Source organism: Thalassophryne amazonica, chromosome 15, assembly GCF_902500255.1.
Source record: "Thalassophryne amazonica chromosome 15, fThaAma1.1, whole genome shotgun sequence".
Lineage (NCBI taxonomy): Eukaryota > Metazoa > Chordata > Actinopteri > Batrachoidiformes > Batrachoididae > Thalassophryne > Thalassophryne amazonica.
Genome location: NC_047117.1, coordinates 4451932 through 4474618, shown reverse-complemented (window position 1 = coordinate 4474618; position 22687 = coordinate 4451932). Strand labels below are relative to the sequence as shown.

The 22687-nt window shown below is 46.0% G+C and overlaps 1 protein-coding gene across 1 annotated transcript; it reads right to left on the bottom strand.

Moving 5' to 3' along the window:
• Positions 1-2986: 2986 nt before the first annotated feature.
• Positions 2987-21288, bottom strand: socs7 (suppressor of cytokine signaling 7). Its single transcript, XM_034187903.1, has 10 exons — positions 19576-21288; positions 15866-15936; positions 14297-14401; positions 8484-8618; positions 8238-8383; positions 7982-8150; positions 5953-6081; positions 4200-4335; positions 3966-4106; positions 2987-3887 (listed from the first exon to the last, which is right to left on the bottom strand). The coding sequence occupies exons 1-9, from the start codon at positions 21084-21086 to the stop codon at positions 3989-3991; spliced, it is 2520 nt and encodes an 839-aa protein (XP_034043794.1). The 5' UTR covers positions 21087-21288; the 3' UTR covers positions 2987-3887; positions 3966-3988.
• Between the last annotated feature and the right edge of the window lie 1399 nt (positions 21289-22687).

Here is a 22687-nt window from a genome sequence, read left to right as displayed (position 1 = left end):
CATGTTCTTGACCTTCTCTAGTTGTTGGGGTCCACTGAGGCATCGATGTGAAGGATCACGACCAGAGAAACAGACCGCGTGGACGAAATGTCGACTCCGATGTTTTCTCGCAGCACAAGCGATCTGTTGGGAAAGTGTAGTGACACGGACCCACAACAGGGGGCGTAAATGAACGGACAATGGAAGGAGTCAAATTATAACACTTTACTGGTGTGAATTTCACAACCAAACACAGCAGATTCAGAATGTGCAACAGTCAATTAATAAAGGTGTGGTGTGGGCAGGCTCGACGATAGGAGACGCCCGTCTGGAAACGAACCGGAACCACACGATTTCCACCGCCACCTGAACCCGAGGAATACTGGAGCCGCCAAGTCCCGGAGTCCCCAGGTGGCCACCTTCCCGGCGTGTCGGATCTGGTACTGCTGGCAGAAAGCAGAAGACAGTCAAAGGGTGGGTGTGTGAACACCCAGTAACAATGGTGGGAATGCCACCTCCACCTCTCACTCAACACGTTGCAGCGGTCTCAGATGAAAAGGAGCGCCGTCTTGCACAGCCTCCTCAAAAACGACCGGTTCTCCTGCAAACACTCACAATAACAGATTTACAAAAGGCTGAGGATATTACCTCCAGATGAAGATGATATCTCGGCAGTTTGGTGGAGGTATCTTCCTGCTTTTATACCAGATGTGTTGATTAGTGACAGATGTCACGGATGATGGGTGACAGCTGTCATCACGGCTTGTTCCTGAGGCGGCAGCGCCCTCTCGTGCCTGAAGCCCGCACTTCAGGCAGGGCGCCTTCTGGTGGTGGGCCAGCAGTACCTCCTCTTCTGGCAGCCCACACAACACGATCCTCCTCATCTGAGTCTCACTAAGTAACTGCTCATTTGACACTAAGTCATTCCAGCAGGATCCAAGGTTCCTCAAAAGAGACCTAACAAACACACAGTCCTCACCTTTGGTCAGTGGGTCACTGGCCTCATAAGATTATCACAATATTATTATCACAATGAGATTATCATGATATGATTATCATGATAAGATTATAACGATGAGATTATCACAATATTATTATCACAGTGAGATTATCATGATAAGATTATAATGATAAAATTATCACAATGAAATTATCATATGATTATCATGAGATTATCACAATAAAATTATCACAGTGTGATTATCACAATATGATTATAACAATAAGATTATCACAATGAGATTATTACAATAAGATTATCACGGTGAGATTATCACAATATGATTATCACAGTGAGATTATCACAATGAGATTATCATGGTGAGATTATCATGATATGATTATCATGGTGAGATTATGACCATGAGATTCTCAGGATAAGATTATCATGATGAGATTATGATGAAATGATTATCACAATAAGATTATAATACTAATATTATCACAATGAGATTATCACAATAAGATTACAATGATAATATTATCACAATGGGATGATCATTTTTCAGGTTTAATGTGTCAAAGCGTCAGGTGAACCAGCTTTGGGTCTTTAATGATCACAGCAGAGTTCTTACTTATTTACAAGTTGTCATAAAGACCATTTGAACCGAACAGACTTGAAATACTGTGTTTATGTTTGTATTTACTGTTCAGTAAATAAATGAAAAGCACAAAGCAAATCATTTTGCTTTTTATTAGTAAAAATGTTGAATGAGTCCCCGGCCTCAGGGTTCAGAGAAACACAAAGAGCAAAATACAATGGAATAAAAGTGAGAGTCTGAAGTCAGATATACACACAGTGGACCAACCAGGCCTCTGAATCTCATTAAAAGCCCAACTCATTAAAGCCCAGCTCATTAAAGCTCAACTCATTAAAGCCCAGCTCATTAAAGCCCAACTCAGGAACAAATTCAAAAAAATAGCTGTATATTGTTGTAGTTCACAGAAGAAAACAGGTACTTTTCCCCTGGTGACGGTTCTCTGTGGTACCTTCTGTACACAGCGTTTCAGACATGAACTTTAAGTTTTTAATTTGCCTCCCAGCTTGACTCCATACTGTCTCTCTCTCTCTCTCTCTCACACACACACACACACACACACACACACACACACACACACACACACACACACACACACACACACACACACACACACACACAAAAAGAAAGAATTATGTTGGAATTAATATCGATAAATGTGTCATTTTGTGGGTTAAGCTGCACTGGTGCAGCATCCACAAGAACCTGTGGAGCTTCCCCGGGTCCTGGTTGGCAGACCTCCGGTCCATCCTCACCTCTCCAGAGTAACCATCTACCTCAGGTCCAGAGAAACGCACCTCGTGTCCAACTGTCTCACGTTGAGTTGGTGGAACTATGCAAAGTTCTAAATGGCTCCAGTCGGCACAAACCTCCTCACACTGCAGAGACGAGCACAAGATCACAACAGTGCACAGCGTTTTTAGTGCCTGAGCCAATCACAAGCGAGTAGGAAGTGAGGGATTTAAATCTGCAGCTTCACCACAGGGACACCACTAAAGCAAACTGGACCCGATGGAAAAGTGGTCCAGAAACGTTTCTGCAGGCTGCAGTACAATTTTCACAAAGACCTCGTTTGACCCTGACCTCAGTATTTGTGGATATTTTGGTTTATAACTCATTTAAGAGCAGAGTTATTGGAAAATAAACTTTATAACCATTGACACAAAACTTTTTTTTTTACTGCATACTCGATTTCAGAATGCAAAATAAATCAATTAAAAATCTGATTTTTACTGAAATAAAATTCCAGCTGTGCTTAACAGAGTAATTCTGTAATAATCAACTAAACACAAGTTTATGGTATAAAGCTGCTGTCATTTTTAAAAGTATACATTTTAAACCAGTAAATCCAGTAGTATTTTTTGATAAATGTACATTATTAAGATTTTTTTAAATGAATTCTTTCTGTAGAATTTAAATGCAGTTGTCGCTTGTTGTACACTAAATAAATCCCATTCAATGAAATTTTGTTGTGCTGCTCCCATTTTGCTCAGGATCGCCACAGGAGGTTTGACGTGGAATCCACATGTTGATCTGGTTTTTCGAACACATCTCCAGCTGTTGAAGGTTAACGGGACTCAGGCTGCCTTCAGCCAGGGCTATTTTACTTGGGAGGCATATTAACATATATTTACTCTATTTCTCCTTGTAGTAATTTTATTTAAATTACACCCATTTTATACGGTAAAATTTACAGTATTTTCTGTAAAAGAACTGACATATTTTTACAGAATTATTCTGAGAATAACAGCTGCCATTTTCCCCATTTAAAAAAAAAATTTTTTTTTTGAAGAAATGTAAATTTTGTCATTTTCAGAGCTCAAGCTGAAGGTCAAGGTCAAAAATCTAAAATGTGTCGGGACCACGAGGGAGGGATGATTCGCTCGATCTGGATCCTGTATGATGTTTTTTGGAGCTGTGCACATTTTTTGATGCCTGTGATGTCCTCAGCAGCGTGTCCCGTGTGTATGTCTGTCCCGAGCGCCTCTTTCAGTCCATTTTGACTGAATTAAAAGGAAAAGGAAGGAAACCACAGTTGTATCAATTTGACCAGTGCACTGGTTCTGAAGGTCCGTGTCAGCAGTTGGAGGAAGCGTCCTGTTCACACGCTCCTCGTTGTCCAGGTAACGTGTCTGCAGACGAGAAGATCTCTGCAGTCTCTCCTCAAAGGAGGCAGAGTCCTCTGCATCTGTACCTTTTTGTCGACAGCTTTCCCAGCGTGCACCTGCAAAACGCTCTCCGTCCCATCACTATTTCACATCGACAGAGGGGCGGGGCCATCCCGCCTGGGTGCAGAGATTTTCAGGGACTCTGATTGGCTGATGCTGGAAGACTGGCAGACCAGCAGAGGTCAGTCTTCCATTCAGAAACCTGGGGAGGGAAGTTTTGAGTTATCCTGGTAACAAACAAACAAACAAAGGCCGTAATGAAGTCGTTAATCAGACTCACTTCAGCGGAGACCGTCCCAGCTGCTACGTTTCTGACTCCGCCTCCTGCTCGATGACCACAGCTCGGACACTCTTGATTGACACATACATCTCCTCCTCTGGGTCGTAGTAATAAAACTTACTCAGGTACGAGATCAGCGGTCTGGTGAAAGGCGGAGTCAGATGGAAAATCATTCCTTCTGGTAGTGCAGTTATATTTGTGGTACTACGGGAGCCTGTGAGCCAGAGGACCCACCTGGGCAGTGGAAGCTCCTGGATGTGGTCGATGCGGACGATTTGTCGGATGCAGAAACGGCAGAGATGCTGCAGAGACTTCACATTGCTGAAACGAGATACGGGATGCAGAAGCTGGACTGGGGTCGGAGGAAGCCCTGCAAAACAGTCCCGGGTCATAAAAAACGTTGTACCCTATGAAACTGTAGTTACAGTACTGTTATCTTACTTTACTGTGTAGGTAAAACTCTCCATTACGCAGCTTCACAATGAGTCTGTTCTTTAAAAATCTCAAACAGAATCTAGGATGATTTCCAACTGACAGTGTTTGACTTTGGACTGAGAAGATGCCCTCATGGACCAGGTAAGACAAAACTATTCATGTTCCTACAACAAAGACACCCAGAGGAACCTGGATAGCTGCAGGGTGGATTAGTGGTTAGCACTGTTGTCTCACAGCAAGAAGGTCATGGGATCGATTCCCACCTTGGCCTTTCTGTGTGGAGTTTGCATGTTCCCCTCGTGTTTGTGTGGGTTTCCTCCGGGAGCTTCGGCTTCCTCCCACATCCAAAGACATGCAGGTTAGGTGGACTGGAAACTTTATCCAGGTCTCCCTTGTAAAAGAGATCTTAATCTCAGTGGGACTAACCTGGATAAATAAAGGTTAACAAAAAGGTCTTCTCCAACTGCACAAACCACATGTAGATTAGACAGGCAAACTCCAGTGACCCCTCCAGGATCCCCCCAAAGACAAAGAGCTGGTCTTCTGTTCCAGGTCCTGGATGGAATCTGCTTTGTTCTTCCTGATTCTGAGGTTTCACAGCACACACAATCTCCTTTCCAGCACAGAGGAGGAGAGGTGGACACGGGAAGGTATCGCTGCCTCTTGTGGATCAGGTACTGTTTGCTGCATGAAGCTCTTTTGATGGGAATCATTATCTCCAAATTTCAGGCCTTAGGATTCTATAAAAAATTGGCAGATTGCTCAAACTGGGTTGGGAATGAGTTACTGCCCCAAGTCAAGGAGTTCAAGTGTCTCGAGGTCTAGTTCACGAGTATTGTTAAATAACGGAGCATAAGCTGAATCAGAGGGGCAACAGCAACAGGAAAGAAGACCTTGCTTCTGGCAGTCATGGTGAACAAGGACCCGAGACCAAACATACCTGCTGAGGTTCTAAACCTCAGCATGGCCTCAGATTTCTGGACACTGGGTTCCATCACAACCATGAACTTCATGAACTTCGGGTATGGACTGAAAGAATGAGATCACAAATACAAATGGATGACACTTTCCTCTGGAGGATCCAGAAAGTCACCCTCAAGGACAGGATGAGGAATCCTGACATCCAGGTGCCACTTTAGGTAGTTTGGCCATCTGTGTAGAATACCTTGTGGACACCTCCCTCTGGAGGATTTCTGGATATGTTCACCTGACAGAAGGTGAGGGTCTGAACTGCCTCACGTAATGTGGTCCTACTATGACCAGACTGGACCAGACATGACCCAGGGTAAGAGGTGGAAATGTAGAGGATGGACACAGAGAGAAGTAAAGATGAAGTGGTTTGGTCACTGAGGGTGTGACATCAGGAGAGTGACAACATTTATTATCTCCATCTGCTAACAGACGTCAGAAGGACACGAGATGATGGAAACAGCAAAAATCACGTCTGCTCAATAACTCTAGATGATCTAGAAATGACCTGAATGCTGTGAAATCACCTCCACACACACACACACACACACACAGTAATTTTATTTCTCAGCACAAGTTCCACCTGGTACTCGAGAGCGCAGGAAGTAGAGGAATTTGCCGTTTTTGGAGTGCATGATGGCTCGCTCGATAAACTCCACCACAGAGTGACAGCGGTCCTCAAACTTCGGGTGACACCACAAACTGAACGTCCCTGGAGACGAACAGAAATGTTAAGTTATGAATCCCATTGTCTCATATCAAGTAAAAATCAGTCAGTCATTAGAAACGTGAGCAGCTTTCGTTTATTTGTCACCAAAAGAACAAATCCTGATTTTAACAGACGTCATGAAACTGATGAAATACCTGAAGGTGGATTCTTATTTTTGGCACTGAATTGAACTGAACTGAAATTGTGTGAATGTGTCCAGACCATGCATTGGATCAAAAATCAAGACACACATTGGGCCGCATGTATCAAAGTTGCGCACTTGTGGCGTAAATTTACGGTGTAAATTTGAAGTACACCAAAGTTACCGTGACATTATCAAGCAGTGCGCACCTGCCCATTTCCGGCGTACGCCTGACGTGACCTTGATAAATGCGGCGGGTGAAAAAAAATCGTAATTATAATAAACACGCCCATAAATATTCAGACTCCACTTCAGACACACCCTCATTTTACGACATGGAAGCCAGGAAGACGGCAAAGAAAAAGAACTCCACCAATCACGACGCGTGCCAATAGAGCGTCAAAAGCGGCCGTCGTATCAATTGTTTTGTAGTATAATCAAAAAAGTGTTACAGTGGTCCCTCATTTATCGCGGGAGTTACGTTTTAAAAATAGTCCGCAAAAAGCGAAGTCCGCGACGTAGTCAGCGTTATTTTTTACAATTATTATAGACGTTTTAAAGCTGTAAAACCACTTTATACACTTTCTCAATCAGGCATGAACATTTTCTCACTTTTCTCTCGTATGTAAACACTCTCAAAGTTCAAACCTTAGTAGAAAAATAAGACCAAACTGTTTTCAGGCCCAAACATTTGTTTGAGAAATAAAAATAGAACATTTTCCTATAAATAATTATGATGGCTTTTAGAACTAATGAATTTAATTTTAACGATCAACCTACGAGGTTGGACACATAAATTATTAATAGTGACTGACCAGTATGTCACAGATCGCGCCTCTGCGTCCTGACGCCGCGCCTTTTCCCACTCACATCTGGCTGCAGGTGTCTGTTTCCGAGTAACAAACACAGTTATGAGTAGTTGTTGGCGCTCTTTTTTCTTCTGGGTGAGAAGATTCTTATAAACAGACACGCAGAACACTGTAAAAAAAAAAAAGCATGCAAAATTGGACTAAAAACTCCACAAAACGACGAGGCCGCGAAAGGTGAACGGCGTTATAGTGAGGGACCACTGTATTCTCTTTTCACATGTCAATCATTCTTGACATGTGGATATTTGCTCGCTCAATTAATGAGACACGCCTAATTTTTCAGATTTCTTTATTCTTAAAATGTATTTCTTTATTTATTTTATTGTGACAAACGAAGAGACGACACAACCTGATTGCAGCACGGACGAAGGGAATGACAACACTACAGTTGTTATCAATTTCACTGTCTAAAACAATCACACCACATAAAGTTAAGCTCAGTGCTGCTCTGGTTCCAGGCTCTGGAGAAAAAGGCGAGCAGCGCTTTCTTTGTGGTCAGCGCTGTGACCACGGATCGTGCTCGATAGACAAGCAATCCTTCAAAAGCAAGATTTGTATTGATTATTATGTAGTATAATCAGGAAAGTGTTATTTATGTAACATATGCATTGATTTGTATAATGTCACTGTTTATCATGTTGATCATTTTCATTTTTATGTGGATTCCAGTGCTGGTTCATTTTGGTGTATAATTTACGCCACCTCTCGACCTGGTGTACGAGTATATTTTCAGCGCAGCGTACGCCAACGACCACATTGATAAATGCCAAGTAACACAGCCGTTTTGGCGTACACCCCATATACGCTCAAATATCGCCGTACGCAACGTTGATACATGAGGCCCAATGTGTGTGCGTGCGTGTGTGCGTGCGTGTGTGTGTGTGTGTCTCACCGCGGTAATGCTCCATGCGTGTGTGGTGTGTGACCCCCTGTGACCTGAAGCTGAGGCTGAGGATGTATCGTGGGTCCGAACTGTCTCGGACCAGAAAGGACCCGTCCGGTTTCCCCTTCAGCTTCATCTCTGCGTCCTCCCAGGTCATCGGCCCCCAGTACCAGCCGCACTGCAGACAGAGAGCCCCACAGCATCGTCAGAACCATCCCCAGGTCGCTCAGTCCTGCGGTCTGTCCCGGGTCACCTCTTGTCTTACCTTCTCCAGCTCTCTCAGACTGGCGGTGAAGTTGCTGGCCTCGGACCTTCGCAGGGCGCACAACACGGGGGGTGGGGCCCGTCTGACAGGTTGTGGAGCATCAGCCATTGAGGGGTGGGACTGAGGCAGCGCCCGGAGGAAGGCATCTAAATCCGACAGTCAGACACAGAAAGTTCAGTCACCAAACCAGACCTGCTGCTGCCTCTCGGCTCAGGAGCTTTTCTTTCCCGTCTTCGGTTGTCTTACCATTGAGGCTGAGACTGTGCTGGATGGTGGCGTGGGACGGAGGGGGAGGAGGGGGGAGAGGCAGGGGGAGGGACTGCAGGGACGCGCCCATAACACTGACCAGGAAAGGCCCAGGCTGCGGCCCGGCTATGTCATCTGGAAGGAAGGAAGGAAGGAAGGAAGGAAGGAAGGAAGGACAGCAAATGGTTTGAGTAGGACAGAATAAAGGCAGTGGCATAAGAAGGAAGGCACGGATTAATCATGGACACAAAATGTCGCAGGTCAGAAAGAAAATAAAAGAAAGTAAGAACAAAAACAGGGATGGAAGCAGAGACATTTGTCAACACCCTCAGACAGAAAACCTCAGACAGTGTCCACCTTCCTCCACATTTGTTCATGACTTGTTTTGGATCCTGTAGTTCCTGTCACGTTACCATGGTGATGCTAATCAGATTAATATCTCACATCAAGTGCAGTTAGAGGTTTTGGTAACATCACTGACTGACGTGACACAACAAATTACCCACAACGAAGCAGCTACATGCTAACAAGCCAAGTTAGCAGGCTGGACAACAGACTCCCAGTCTGAGAGACCTCCTGCAGTCTGAGAGACCTCCTGCAGTTTAAGAGACCTCCTGCAGTCTGAGAGACCTCCTGCAGTTTGAGAGACCTCCTGCAGTCTGAGAGACCTCCTGCAGTTTCAGAGACTTCTTGCAGTCTGAGAGACCTCCTGCAGTTTGAGAGACCTCCTGCAGTTTGACAGACTTCCTGCAGTCTCAGAGACCTGAGACATTATGAGTGACCTCCTCTGGTCTGTAAAATCTGTAGTTTTTGACACCTTTCCCTGTCTGTCAGATCTTCTGCAGTCTGTGAGATCTCCTCTAATAAGTGAGAACTCCTGCAGTCTGTATGACCTCCTCTTCCATAGCCACTGGACACAACAGACTGGTGACATACATGTTGTTTGTTTGCACTGAAGTCTTCAGGAACCATGAGTCAGTCATTCCACGTTTATCTTTAGTCTTCAGCAAGCAGGAGAGAGGTTTTTGTTCTAAATTATATGGTATCTGAGGAGGAACTCCCGGGAGGAGTGAGGAGGTGTGAGGAGGAGCAAGGAGGTGTGAGGAGAAGTGAAGAAGAGTGAGGCGTGAGGAGGTATGAGGTGGTGTGAGGAGGAGGGAGGAGGTGTGAGGAAGAGTGAAGAGGAATGAGGCGTGAGGAGGTATGAAGTGGTGTGAGGAGGTATGAGGTGGAGTGAGGAGGAGGGAGGAGGTGTGAGGAGGAGTGAAGAGGAGTAAGGCGTGAGGAGGTGTGAAGAGGAGTGAGGTGTAAGGAGGTGTGAGGAGGAGTGAAGAGGAGTGAGGCGTGAGGAGGTGTGAAGAGGAGTGAGGTGTAAGGAGGTGTGAGGAGGTGTGAAGAGGAGTGAGGTGTGAGGAGGAGTGAAGAGGAGTGAGGCGTGAGGAGGTATGAGGTGGTGTGAGGAGGTATGAGGTGGTGTGAGGAGGAGGGAGGAGGTGTGAGGAGGAGTGAAGAGGAGTGAGGTGTAAGGAGGTGTGAGGAGGAGTGAAGAGGAGTGAGGCGTGAGGAGGTGTGAAGAGGAGTGAGGTGTAAGGAGGTGTGAGGAGGAGTGAAGAGGAGTGAGGTGTAAGGAGGTGTGAGGAGGAGTGAAGAGGTGTGAGGAGTGAGAAGGAGAGAGGTGTGAGGAGTGAGAAAGAGTGAGGAGGTGTGAGGAAGACTGAAGTGTGAGGAGGAGTGGGGTGTGAGGAATGAGGAGGTGTGAGGTGTGAGGAAGAGTGAGGAGGTGTGAGGTGTGAGGAGGAGTGAGAAGGAGTGAGGAGGTGTGAGGAGTGAGAAGGAGTGAGGAGGTATGAGATGTGAGGAAGTGTGAGGTGTGAGGAGGAGTGAGGAGGTGTGAGGAGGTATGAGATGTGAGGAGGTATGAGGTGTGAGGAGGTGTGAGGGGAATACCTAACAGATTGAGGCTTCGGTGTGGAGGAGGGGGAGGTGTGAGGAGGTATGAGGTGTGAGGAAGAGTGAGGTGTGAGGTGGAGTGGGAGGTGTGAGGAATAAGGAGGTGTGAGGTGTGAGGAGGAGTGAGGAGGTGTGAGGAGGTATGAGGAGTGAGGGGTATGAGATGTGAGGAGGTGTGAGGGGAATACCTAACAGACTGAGGCTTCTGTGTGGAGGAGGGGGAGGTGTGAGGAGGTATGAGGTGTGAGGAGGAGTGAGGAGGTGTGAGGAGTGAGAAGGAGTGAGGAGGTATGAAGTGTGAGGAGGAGTGGGGAGGTGTGAGGAATGAGGAGGTGTGAGGAATGATGAAGTGTGAGGAGGAGTGAGGAGGTGTGAGGAGTGAAAAGGAGTGAGGAGGAGTGAGCAGGTATGAGGTGTGAGGAGGAGTGAGGAGGTGTGAGGAGTGAGGAAGTGTGAGGAGGTATGAGGAGTGAGGAGGTATGAGATGTGAGGAGGTATGAGGTGTGAGGAAGAGTGAGAGGAATACCTAACAGACTGAGGCTTCGGCGTGGAGGACGGGGAGGTGTGAGGAGGTATGAGGTGTGAGAAGGAGTGAGGAGGTGTGAGGAGTGAGGAGGTATGAAGTGTGAGGAGGAGTGAGGAGGTGTGAGGAGTGAGGAGGAGTGAGGAGGTATGAGGTGTGAGGAGGTGTGAGGAGGAGTGAGGAGGTGTGAGGAGTGAGGTGTGAGGAGGAGTGAGGAAGTGTGAGGAGTGAGGAGGTGTGAGGAGGTATAAGGTGTGAGGAGGAGTGAGGAGGTAGGAGGTGTGAGGATGAGTGAGGAGGTGTGAGGAGTGAGGAGGAGTGAGGAGGTATGAGGTGTGAGGAGGAGTGAGGAGGTAGGAGGTAGGAGGTGTGAGGAGGAGTGAGGAGGTGTGAGGAGTGAGGAGGAGTGAGGAGGTATGAGGTGTGAGGAGGAATGAGGAGGTAGGAGGTGTGAGGAGGTGTGAGGAGTGAGGAGGAGTGAGGAGGTATGAGGTGTGAGGAGTGAGAAGGTGTGAGGAGTGAGGAGGTGTGAGGAAGAGTGAGGAGGTGTGAGGAGTGAGGAGGAGTGAGGAGGTATGAGGTGTGAGGAGGAGTGAGGAGGTATGAGGTGTGAGGAGGTGTGAGGAGGTATGAGGTGTGAGGAGGAGTGAGGAGGTGTGAGGAGTGCGGTGTGAGGAGGAGTGAGGAGTGAGGAGGTGTGAGGAGGTATAAGGTGTGAGGAGGAGGTATGAGATGTGAGGAGGAGTGAGAAGGTATGAGGAGGTGTGAGGAGTGAGGAGGAGTGAGGAGAAGTGAGGAGGTATGAGGTGTGAGGAGTGAGGAGGTGTTAGGAGGAGTGAGGAGGTGTGAGGAGTGAGAAAGAGTGAGGAGGTATGAGGTGTGAGGTGTGAGGAGGTGTGAGGTGTGAGGAGGTGTGAGGAGGTATGAGGTGTGAGAAGGAGGTATGAGATGTGAGGAGGAGTGAGGAGGAGTGAGAAGGTATGAGGAGGTGTGAGGAGTGAGGAGGTATGAGGTGTGAGGAGGAGTGAGGAGGTGTGAGGAGTGAGGAGGAGTGAGGTGTGAGGAGGAGTGAGGAGGTGTGAGGAGTGAGGTGTGAGGAGGAGTGAGGAAGTGTGAGGAGGTATAAGGTGTGAGGAGGAGGTATGAGATGTGAGGAGGAGTGAGAAGGTATGAGGAGGTATGAGGAGGTGTGAGGAAGTGTGAGGAGTGAGGAAGAGTGAGGAGGTATGAGGTGTGAGGAGGAGTGAGGAGGTAGGAGGTGTGAGGAGGAGTGAGGAGGTATTGAGGTGTGAGGTGGAGTGAGGAGGTATGAGGTGTGAGGAGGAGTGAGGAGGTGTGAGGAGTGAGGTGTGAGGAGGAGTGAGGAAGTGTGAGTAGTGAGGAGGTGTGAGGAGGTATAAGGTGTGAGGAGGAGGTATGAGATGTGAGGAGGAGTGAGAAGGTATGAGGAGGTGTGAGGAGTGAGGAAGAGTGAGGAGGTATGAGGTGTGAGGAGGAGTGAAGAGAAGTGAGGAGGTATGAGGTTTGAGGAGTGAGGAGGTGTTAGGAGGAGTGAGGAGGTGTGAGGAGTGAGAAAGAGTGAGGAGGTATGAGGTGTGAGGAGGAGGTATGAGATGTGAGGAGGAGTGAGGAGGAGTGAAGGTGTGAGGAGGTGTGAGGAGTGAGGAAGAGTGAGGAGGTATGAGGTGTGAGGAGGTGTGAGGAGTGAGGAGGAGTGAGGAGGTATGAGGTGTGAGGAGGTGTGAGGAGGAGTAAGGAGGTGTGAGGAGTGAGGAGGAGTGAGGAAGTGTGAGGAGTGAGGAGGTATAAGGTGTGAGGAGGAGGTATGAGATGTGAGGAGGAGTGAGGAGGAGTGAGAAGGTATGAGGAGGTGTGAGGAGAGAGGAAGAGTGAGGAGGTATGAGGTGTGAGGAGGTGTGAGGAGTGAGGAGGAGTGAGGAGGTATGAGGTGTGAGGAGGTGTGAGGAGGTGTGAGGAGTGAGGTGTGAGGAGGAGTGAGGAAGTGTGAGGAGTGAGGAGGTGTGAGGAGGTATAAGGTGTGAGGAGGAGGTATGAGATGTGAGGAGGAGTGAGGAGGAGTGAGAAGGTATGAGGAGGTGTGAGGAGTGAGGAAGAGTGAGGAGGTATGAGGTGTGAGGAGGAGTGAGGAGGTAGGAGGTGTGAGGAGGAGTGAGGAGGTATGAGGTGTGAGGAGGAGTGAGGAGGTATGAGGTGTGAGGAGGTGTGAGGAGGTATGAGTTGTGAGGAGGAGTGAGGAGGTGTGAGGAGTGAGGTGTGAGGAGGAGTGAGGAAGTGTGAGGAGTGAGGAGGTGTGAGGAGGAGGTATGAGATGTGAGGAGGAGTGAGAAGGTATGAGGAGGTGTGAGGAGTGAGGAAGAGTGAGGAGGTATGAGGTGTGAGGAGGAGTGAGGAGAAGTGAGGAGGTATGAGGTGTGAGGAAGAGTGAGGAGGTAGGAGGTGTGAGGAGGAGTGAGGAGGTGTGAGGAGTGAGGAGGTGTGAGGAGTGAGGAGGAATGAGGTGTGAGGAGGAGTAAGGAGGTATGAGGTGTGAGGAGGTGTGAGGAGGTACGAGGTGTGAGGAGGAGTGAGGAGGTGTGAGGAGTGAGGTGTGAGGAGGAGTGAGGAAGTGTGAGGAGTGAGGAGGTGTGAGGAGGTATAAGGTGTGAGGAGGAGGTATGAGATGTGAGGAGGAGTGAGAAGGTATGAGGAGGTGTGAGGAGTGAGGAAGAGTGAGGAGGTATGAGGTGTGAGGAGGAGTGAGGAGGTATGAGGTGTGAGGAGGAGTGAGGAGGAGTGAAGTGTGAGGAGGAGTGAGGAAGTGTGAGGAGTGAGGAAGTGTGAGGAGGTATAAGGTGTGAGGAGGAGGTATGAGATGTGAGGAGGAGTGAGAAGGTATGAGGAGGTGTGAGGAGTGAGGAAGAGTGAGGAGGTATGAGGTGTGAGGAGGAGTGAGGAGGTATGAGGTGTGAGGAGGGGTGAGGAGAAGTGAGGAGGTATGAGGTGTGAGGAGTGAGGAGGTGTTAGGAGGAGTGAGGAGGTGTGAGGAGTGAGAAAGAGTGAGGATGTATGAGGTGTGAGGAGTGAGGAGGTATGAGGTGTGAGGAGTGAGGAGGTGTGAGGTGTGAGGAGGTGTGAGGAGGTATGAGGTGTGAGGAGGAGTGAGGAGAAGTGAGGAGGTATGAGGTGTGAGGAGGAGTGGGGAGGTGTGAGGAATGAGGAGGTGTGAGGAGGAGTGACGAGGTGTGAGGAGTGAGGAGTGAGGCGTGAGAAGGAGTGAGCAGGTATGAGATGTGAGGAGGTGTGAGGAGGTATGAGGTGTGAGGAGGTGTGAGGAGAATACCTAACAGACTGAGGCTTCGGCGTGGAGGAGGGGGAGGTGTGGGAGGATGTGGTGTGTTGGTGCCTCGTTGAGAAATGTCCACGTCCAGCAGGGACACAGTCTCACCTGAAGCCAGAAGAAAAGGAGAAAAACTCAAAGACAGACAGACGACAAAGACAAGTCACAAGTTTTCCGAGTTGATACAGTTACAAAAAAAAAAAAAAAAAAAACACAATAAAATCAAACCTGAGACGAAATGAGGTTCCACTTTTCTTACAGGTTTTAACCCAAAAGACAACTTCTGGAAGTGTCCTGGTACAAGCGGCTCTGTACGAAATATTAAACTGTCAGTCCAGATGAGAATGTCCTCGTTAACCTGAATCTCGTTACATTAACAGTTTCCAAAACGTTTGCTTGTCCTGCCGTGCATCTCCATTCCTGCGTGCTCTCTGAGACACACCTACTGCACTCGCCTGGGTTCAGTGAGACACACCCACATGGTCTGTGGGAGGGGGTGTGGCCACCAGCAACTTCTTTTGATTTACAACAACAGTGACAAATTTTAAATTTTCCTATTTTTCACAGTGAATTCAAGGTGTTCATCAGGGACATGTTCTGGTTTCACTTGAGAAGCTGAGTGAGGACTCAGAGTATTTGGGTTTCAGATAGTCCTGGATCCAGACTAAGATCCTGGACTCACCCATCAGAAGTGTGTCTGTAGGTGGAGACAGTGTTGAACTTGTAGAGACATTGCCTGGTGTCACCAGGGACGTTCATGTCTCTGGATCCTCAACCTTTGAGATCCAGAGACACGTGGGAAGAACTAATGGAGTTAGGAGGTCAAAGGTCAGAGGTGTTTGGTGATGGTGTTGTCTTTGCAGAAGAATGAAGGTCCAAGTCTTTAGGCTCCTGGTGCTTCTTGTTGTCCTGTGTGGCTGAACGTTTTCGGTACCAGGTCTCTGTGGAGGATCTTTGGGTCCCGCTGGAATGACTCTGTATGAAATAAGCGGTATACCGTGTGGTGAAAAAGGAGATTTTAAGAAGAAGAAAATGTGTTTTGATAAATTACTTCAAGAATTCATGATTTAAAAAATACTTAAAGGTTATATTTCTGTGTATCCTGATGAAAAAAGCAGAGTAGTGAGGGAAGCCACCAAGACACCCAGAGACAACTCTGAACCAGCTCTAGAAGATGTGAAATTTCAGCTACAGTTTGCCAGAAGGCACATGGGAGAATAGAGCCCAAAACTGATGTTTTCCTTTGTGATTAAACAAAATCAGTTCATTTACTTTTAAACTTTTTAAATTCTGAACTTAACATTCAGTGATGTAATAATTCTGAGCAGGTCTGTGTTTATCGATGTCGTTATAGAACCGTTTTAAAAGACAAACCAGCTCCAAGTTATGAACAAACTGCAAAATAGTATTTTTAACTTCCATGTGGGCCTTTTGCTGCCCCCTGCTGGCTGTATGAAAGCCATGACATTTAGCAGCCCTTCCTGGCTGTTTACATGACGATCTGATTGAACTTGTTCTTCTCTCATTGTTTCATGGAATGAGGATTTTGGAGGTGCAGAAAGAGTTTGTTACCTGTGAAAGCAGAGAGGGGGGCGGCAGAGAAGGCACTGTGAGCTCGGCTCAGGCTGAGCGGCACGCTGTGGCTGCAGACAGCAGGAGAAGACACACAGAGAAGAAGAAGAGGAGGAAGAGGAGTGCACCGTTAGTAAGCACTGGTTGTAGTGGTGCAGCGTCTTTTAGACCTTTTCCTGTTTGATGCACTTAACTGTGCCACGTGAGGACTTGTGCTGTTTAAATCACTGCCTTCCTTCAGAGTGCAGCTCTAAATAATAACGAAGTGCTGAGTCAGACACACGGCCAAAAGCCACAAAGGCTCCAACCGGCCCTGCAGCTGATCCGGGTCCAGGCTCACAAGAACAACAAATAATTTGGAACAGGTGCAAAGTCAACAAGACGTATTGAGTCCAAAACTGACCGACACTTTTTCTGCTGGTGAGACGTGACATTCTTCTCATGCACTCAGCTTCCTTTTTTTTTTCTTTTTTTTTGGGGGGGGGGGGGTCTCTAACTCTTATCTGTGGGGGAGGGATTTTGCACAGTGATGTAAATTCCACACAGGCCTGAATGTTGCGCAGGAATGATTTTATCATCATAAAGCAAGTTGAAATAAAAACAACAGCAAAACTACCCACCACTTTACTTTGCATGAGATACTAAGTGATAATAATGAGACACTAAGTCAACATATTTGAGACACTAAGTCAAAATAGTGACACCCTAAACCATAATAACGAGACACTAAACCATAATAATAACACACTAAACTATAATAACTAGACACTAAGTCATATTAATGAGACACTAAGTCATAATAATGAGACACTAAACCATAATAAAAAGACACTAAGTCATATTAATGAAACTCAAACCATAATAACGAGACACTGTCATATAAATGAGACACTAAGTCATAATAACGAGACACTAAACCATAATAACAAGACACTAAGCCATATTAATGAGACTCAAACCATAATAATGAGACACTAAGTCATATTAATGAGACTCAAACTATAATAATGACACACTAAGTCATATTAATGAGACACTAACTCATAATAATGAGACACTAAACCATAATAACGAGACACTAAGTAATATTAATGAGACACTACGTCATAATAATGAGACACTAAACCATAATAACAACACACTAAGCCATATTAATGAGATTCAAACCATAGTAACGAGACACTAAGTCATATTAATGAGACTCAAACCATAATAACAAGACACTGTCATATTAATGAGACACTAAACCATAATAACAAGACACTAAACCATAATAACGAGACACTAAGCCATAATAACAAGACACTAAACCATAATAACGAGACACTAAGTTATATTAATGAGACACTAACTCATAATAATGAGACACTAAACCATAATAACAAGACACTAAGCCATATTAATGAGACTCAAACCATAATAACGAGACACTAAGTCATATTAATGAGACACTAAACCATAATAACAAGACACTAAGTCATAATAATAAGACACTAAGTCATAATAATGAGACACTAAACCATAATGAGACACTAAGTCATATTAATGACACACTAAGTCATACTAATCAGACATTAAACCATAATAATGAGATACTACGTCATAATACTGCAACACTAAACCATAATAATAAGACACTAAACCAAAATAATGAGATACTAAGTCATACTAATGAGACACTAAGTCATATTAATGAGACACTACTAGACCATAATAATGACACACTAAGTCATACTAATGAGACACTAAGTCATACTAATGAAACAGTACTAGACCATAATAATGACACACTATGTCATACTAATCAGACACTAAACCATAATAATGTGATACTATGTCATAATACTAAGACACTAAACCATAATAATGAGACTACATCATAATAATGAGATACTAAATCATACTAATGAGACACAAAGCCATAATGATGAGACACTAAGTCATATTAATGAGACACTAAACCATAATATTGAGACACTAAACCAAAATAATGAGATACTACAGTCATACTAATGAGACACTAAGTTGTAATAATGGGACACTATGTCATATTAATGAGACACTAAGTCATATTAATGAGACACTACTAAACCATAATAATGAGACACTGAGTCATACTAATGAGACATTAAACCATAATAATGAGACACTAAACCATAATAACGAGACACTAAGTCAAAATATTTGAGACACTAAGTCAAAACAATGAGATACTAAACCATAATAGCAAGAGACTAAGTCATAATAATGAGACACTAAACCATAGTAACGAGACACTAAACCATAATAACAAGATACTAAGTCAAAATATTTGCGACATTAAACCATAATAAGACACTAAGTCATACTAATGAAACACTACTAGACCATAATAATGACACACTAAGTCATACTAATCAGACACTAAATCATAATAATGAGATACCACGTCATAATAATGAGACACTAACTCATACTAATGAGACACTACTAGACCATAATAATGACACACTAAGTCATACTAATCAGACACTAAATCATAATAACGAGATACCACGTCATAATACTGAGACACTAAACCATAATAACGAGACACTATATCATAATAATGTGATACTAAGACTAAATAATTGGACACTAAACCACACAAAGCCATAATAATGACACACTACGTCATACTAATGAGACACAAAGCCATAATAATGAGACACTAAGTCATATCAGTGAGACACTAAGTCATACTAATAAGACACTTAACCATAATTATGAGACACTAAACCCTACTAATGAGACACTAAATCATACTAATGAGACACTAAATTACAATGAGTCAGTAATTCATAAAATGAGATACTAAGTCATAATAATGAGATACTAAGTTGACATACACTATGTCATAATAATGAGATACTAAGTTGACATACACTGTCATAATAATGAGATAACCCAATGATGACACATTGTCATTATAACAAAGTATCAAGTCTTATGTGAGATTCTAATCCCTATTTATGAGACACTACATAATTAAGAGTAAAATAATAATCATTTGATGCTAAGTTCTAATTACATAATTACATACATGTGAGTTACATAATAAGTAATGAGACGCCAACTCAATATACTATGATATACTGACTCATGATTATAAGACAGTATTTGTTATTATGCCATCATTATGAAATACTAAATCATAATTACAAGATAGTTAATTACTAAGTCATTACTGAGGTATCACGGTGGATTAGTGGTTAGCACTGTTGCCTCACAAGAAGGTCATGGGATTGATTCCCACCTATGGCCTTTCTGTGTGGAGTTTTCATGTTCTCCCCATGTCTGGGTGGGTTTCCTCCGGGTGCTCTGGCTTCCTCCCACATCCAAAGACACGCAGGTAAAAAGGCAGGCTTACACTGTGAGTTTAGGTGGACTGGAAACTTTAAGTCCGTAGGTGTGCTGTGGACTGCTGGGATAGACTCCAGCCCTCATGTGACCCCTGACTGGAGTAAGTGGTTGAAGATGAATGAGTGAGTAAAGTCATTACTGCAAGATTTATGACCTAATATGAGATGCCATGTCAACATTTTGAAATGTTACCTCATAACTAAAAGATATTGTTATGTAGAGGTGACTTACTCTAAGTAAAAGACATAAGTATGAAATACTTTGTCATAGATGTACAAAGTACATATGACATCCTGATCCTGATCCTGGAGTCTTGCAGCTCTACTCACGTGTCCGTTTCCTGCTCAGGACCGGAAGTGCTCGTCATGTCCACCAGACTCCCCGCTGAGGACACGGAGTCCGTCACTGAGGGTCTTTTGTCCAGGAGGTGACTGGAGCCGCTGCAGCTTTTAGTCCGGAGCAGTTTGCTCAGTCGGATCTTTAGGGAACCCTTTTTAGACTTTCCTGGAACTTTGAGAGTCTTGTCCCCACCTGTGGGGGTCCGCGGCGCGCTGGCGCAGCGCTCCGGGCGTCTCCTGGGCGTGGACGCTTGGCTCGGGTTTGGGCTCATGCTCAGGGGTGAGATCTGGTCCGGGGTGGGTGACGATGACACTGACAGCACCTGGGCCACAACCTCAGATTCTCCTGGTCGAACTTGCAGGAATTGACCGGCTAAATTCCGGTGCAAACTGCACACCGCTTGTGCGCTCCGGTGCGGGACCACATCCGGGGCCACGGCTTCCACCCGCCTGAGCTCCGCCTGAAAGCCGCCGAGGGAGAATCCGGACATCTTCTGAACGATTTCTCTTTTCCTGTGGAGCAGAAACTCTCGTCGTGCGCTCTCGTCCGCCTCACCGTCCGGACACTCGTCCAGGCCCAGGCCCGAGACATCCCCGCTGCTCAGACCCTCCAGGACCAGCAGGGCGTCGCTGGTCTCCGTGGGGTCCTCGCCGGGTTCCAGTCCCCCTCCGCTCGGCCTGTGCGCCTCCTGACACGAACACTGAGGGAGCTCCGCCGGTTTGAACAGCATCTTGGGAACCGTTCCGACCCCGAGCTCCCCGAACCGTCGTGCCAACTCAAACACGGCCCCCTCCGGGTCCATGTCGGCGCAGCCCCATTTGGAGTCGAACACGGAGAGATGGTTCGATCCCTCCGACAACAAGGGCCACTCGGGAGGGGTCGTGATGAGTCGGTGTCGGCGGCACAGCTCCGCAGCTCCCTGCGTGTCCGCGGGCACCGTCAGCGGCGGGTGCGCGCCCCAGGTCTGGTCCTGCTGGCTCTCCCGCTGCGCGGATGCGGCGCGCGGGGTGCCGCTGTCTCCAGCCGGGGCTGAGCATCCGGATCCCGCGCTCTGGTCCGACGCCAGCGGCTCCCTCGCGTGGTTCCGACGCTCCAACTCCAAAATGACGTCGCCGCTGCGCATTATGTTGGAGAAGACGAGCAGCTGAGGCCGGAGGCCGGGGCTGGCAGCGAACCCAAAGCCCTGGGCCTCCATGGGGCTCTGCGGCGGCGGCGGCGGTGCGGCGGCTCGGTCCTCCGGCAGCGCGCCGTCAGGTGCAACCGTCGTACCCTCTTTGTTGCTCAGGCGGCTGCTGGGATCGAGACCCGGTGTGGGATCGCGGCTGATGTCCAGACCTGCTTTGGCGCCGCCGTGAGCCAGGACCTCCTTTCCGATCCCGATCCCGGACACCCGTCCGGCCGCGGGCACGGTGCCGCCGTCCGCGTCCGGACGATCCTCCTCAGCGGAAACCAGGCGCATCAACACGAAGTCAGGCGACATTTCCTGCGCGTTTGTCATCATTGTGGGAAGCGACGCAGCGACGTTCACACACCGAACCGCGGAGAACGACGAGCGGAACAACAAAGCGAGCGGCGGTCCATCCTCACGTGCGCAGGTCCGGAGTCACCGAGCGGCGGGCGGACCTCCGGGTCAGACACGCGGTCCGATCAGAATTACAAACGCGATATGGTCTGCAGGCCCCGCCCGCTCCAAACCAGGACACCCCCCCCCCCAAAAAAAAAATAAAAAATAAAAATAAAAAAAATAAAAACGCACACTTCATGGGACCGGGGCTCGAACACGCGACCACTTAAATGGTATTTTTCTTCACAAACCAAACGTCATTCTGACCCTTTGTTTCGAATGTTTAAGAGCCAAACGTCATTAATCCTGACCCGCATCTTTTATAGGGGAGTCTGGGGTCAGAAGTAACGTCTCAAAGTTTGACCCATTTTTAGAAAAATAAACGACTAAAAACGAACCTGCACATTCATTCATCTCACATCTTTAACTACAAACATGATTAATAAACATGATTAATAAATATACACAATTACTGATCTTTCAGTCTTTCAGGTTTTTTTTCTTCCCACAAATTGCCTTCAAGTTCAAAATGAACTCAAACTGCATTTTTGTCCAAAACTAAAAATTAGGTAGTGTTCTTATTCTGTAGGTTTCATTCATCAAAATCCAAAAAGACTTCCAACAGCTTTCAGAAAAACGTTCCTTATGAGTTAAAACCAGTCTGCCCATATTCCAGATCCACCCCAACATTCCAAAGGATCCAAAGATTTCAGTAAATGGATGAGCTGTGCTTTTATTCTGAAATGCATATCAAACCTCAGATTCAGGTCAAGTCAGGTCATCAAGCATGCTCGGTGCACCAGAGACAGATTTTTTCCCCCCTTGTTGTTCTGATTGATCTCTATTTGCTTGTTTGTTTGTCTGAGGTTTGCTTTGACAGGTAACTGAGTATTTCATTGAGAGCTGCAAAAAGATAAACTACTTGGGATCAATAAAGTTGTCTAAATCTTATCACTCACCATTGTTTCTCATAGCAAATCTGTGACCCTGATCTTTGGTCTTTGATGCTGATAGCTGAATTTAGATCTCGTTTCCTGAACTTTGATATCAAACTTTCAACTAAATCCCTGAAACTGATTCCTGGTCTCCAGGCTTGTTGACCTTTAATCCTGACCACTAACATTTGATTGTCATCACTCATATATGATCTTGAACTTTGATCCTGGTCGGTCATTCTCTATCTTGAAGTTTCATTCTGTGGACCTTTGATCCTGATCACTGAACTTTGATCCTTATTGAACTTTTATACTGGTGGCTGGCCTTTGATCCCAGCCAGTTATCTTTGATCATGCTGAATCAAAAAGCTTGAACTTTTTTCAAGATCTTTGATTTAAAATGAACTTTATTAAAAGTTCTGACTTTGTTAAAAGAACTGACTTTTGATCCTAATTACTCATCTATGATCTTTGTTCCTGATGATTTAGCTTTGATGCTTTCACTCATGTATGATTTTGAGTTTTGATCCGGATCTGTCATCCTTTATCCTGACCTTTGATTCTGATAACTGACCTTGATCCTAATAAAGGGTTAATGGGCAG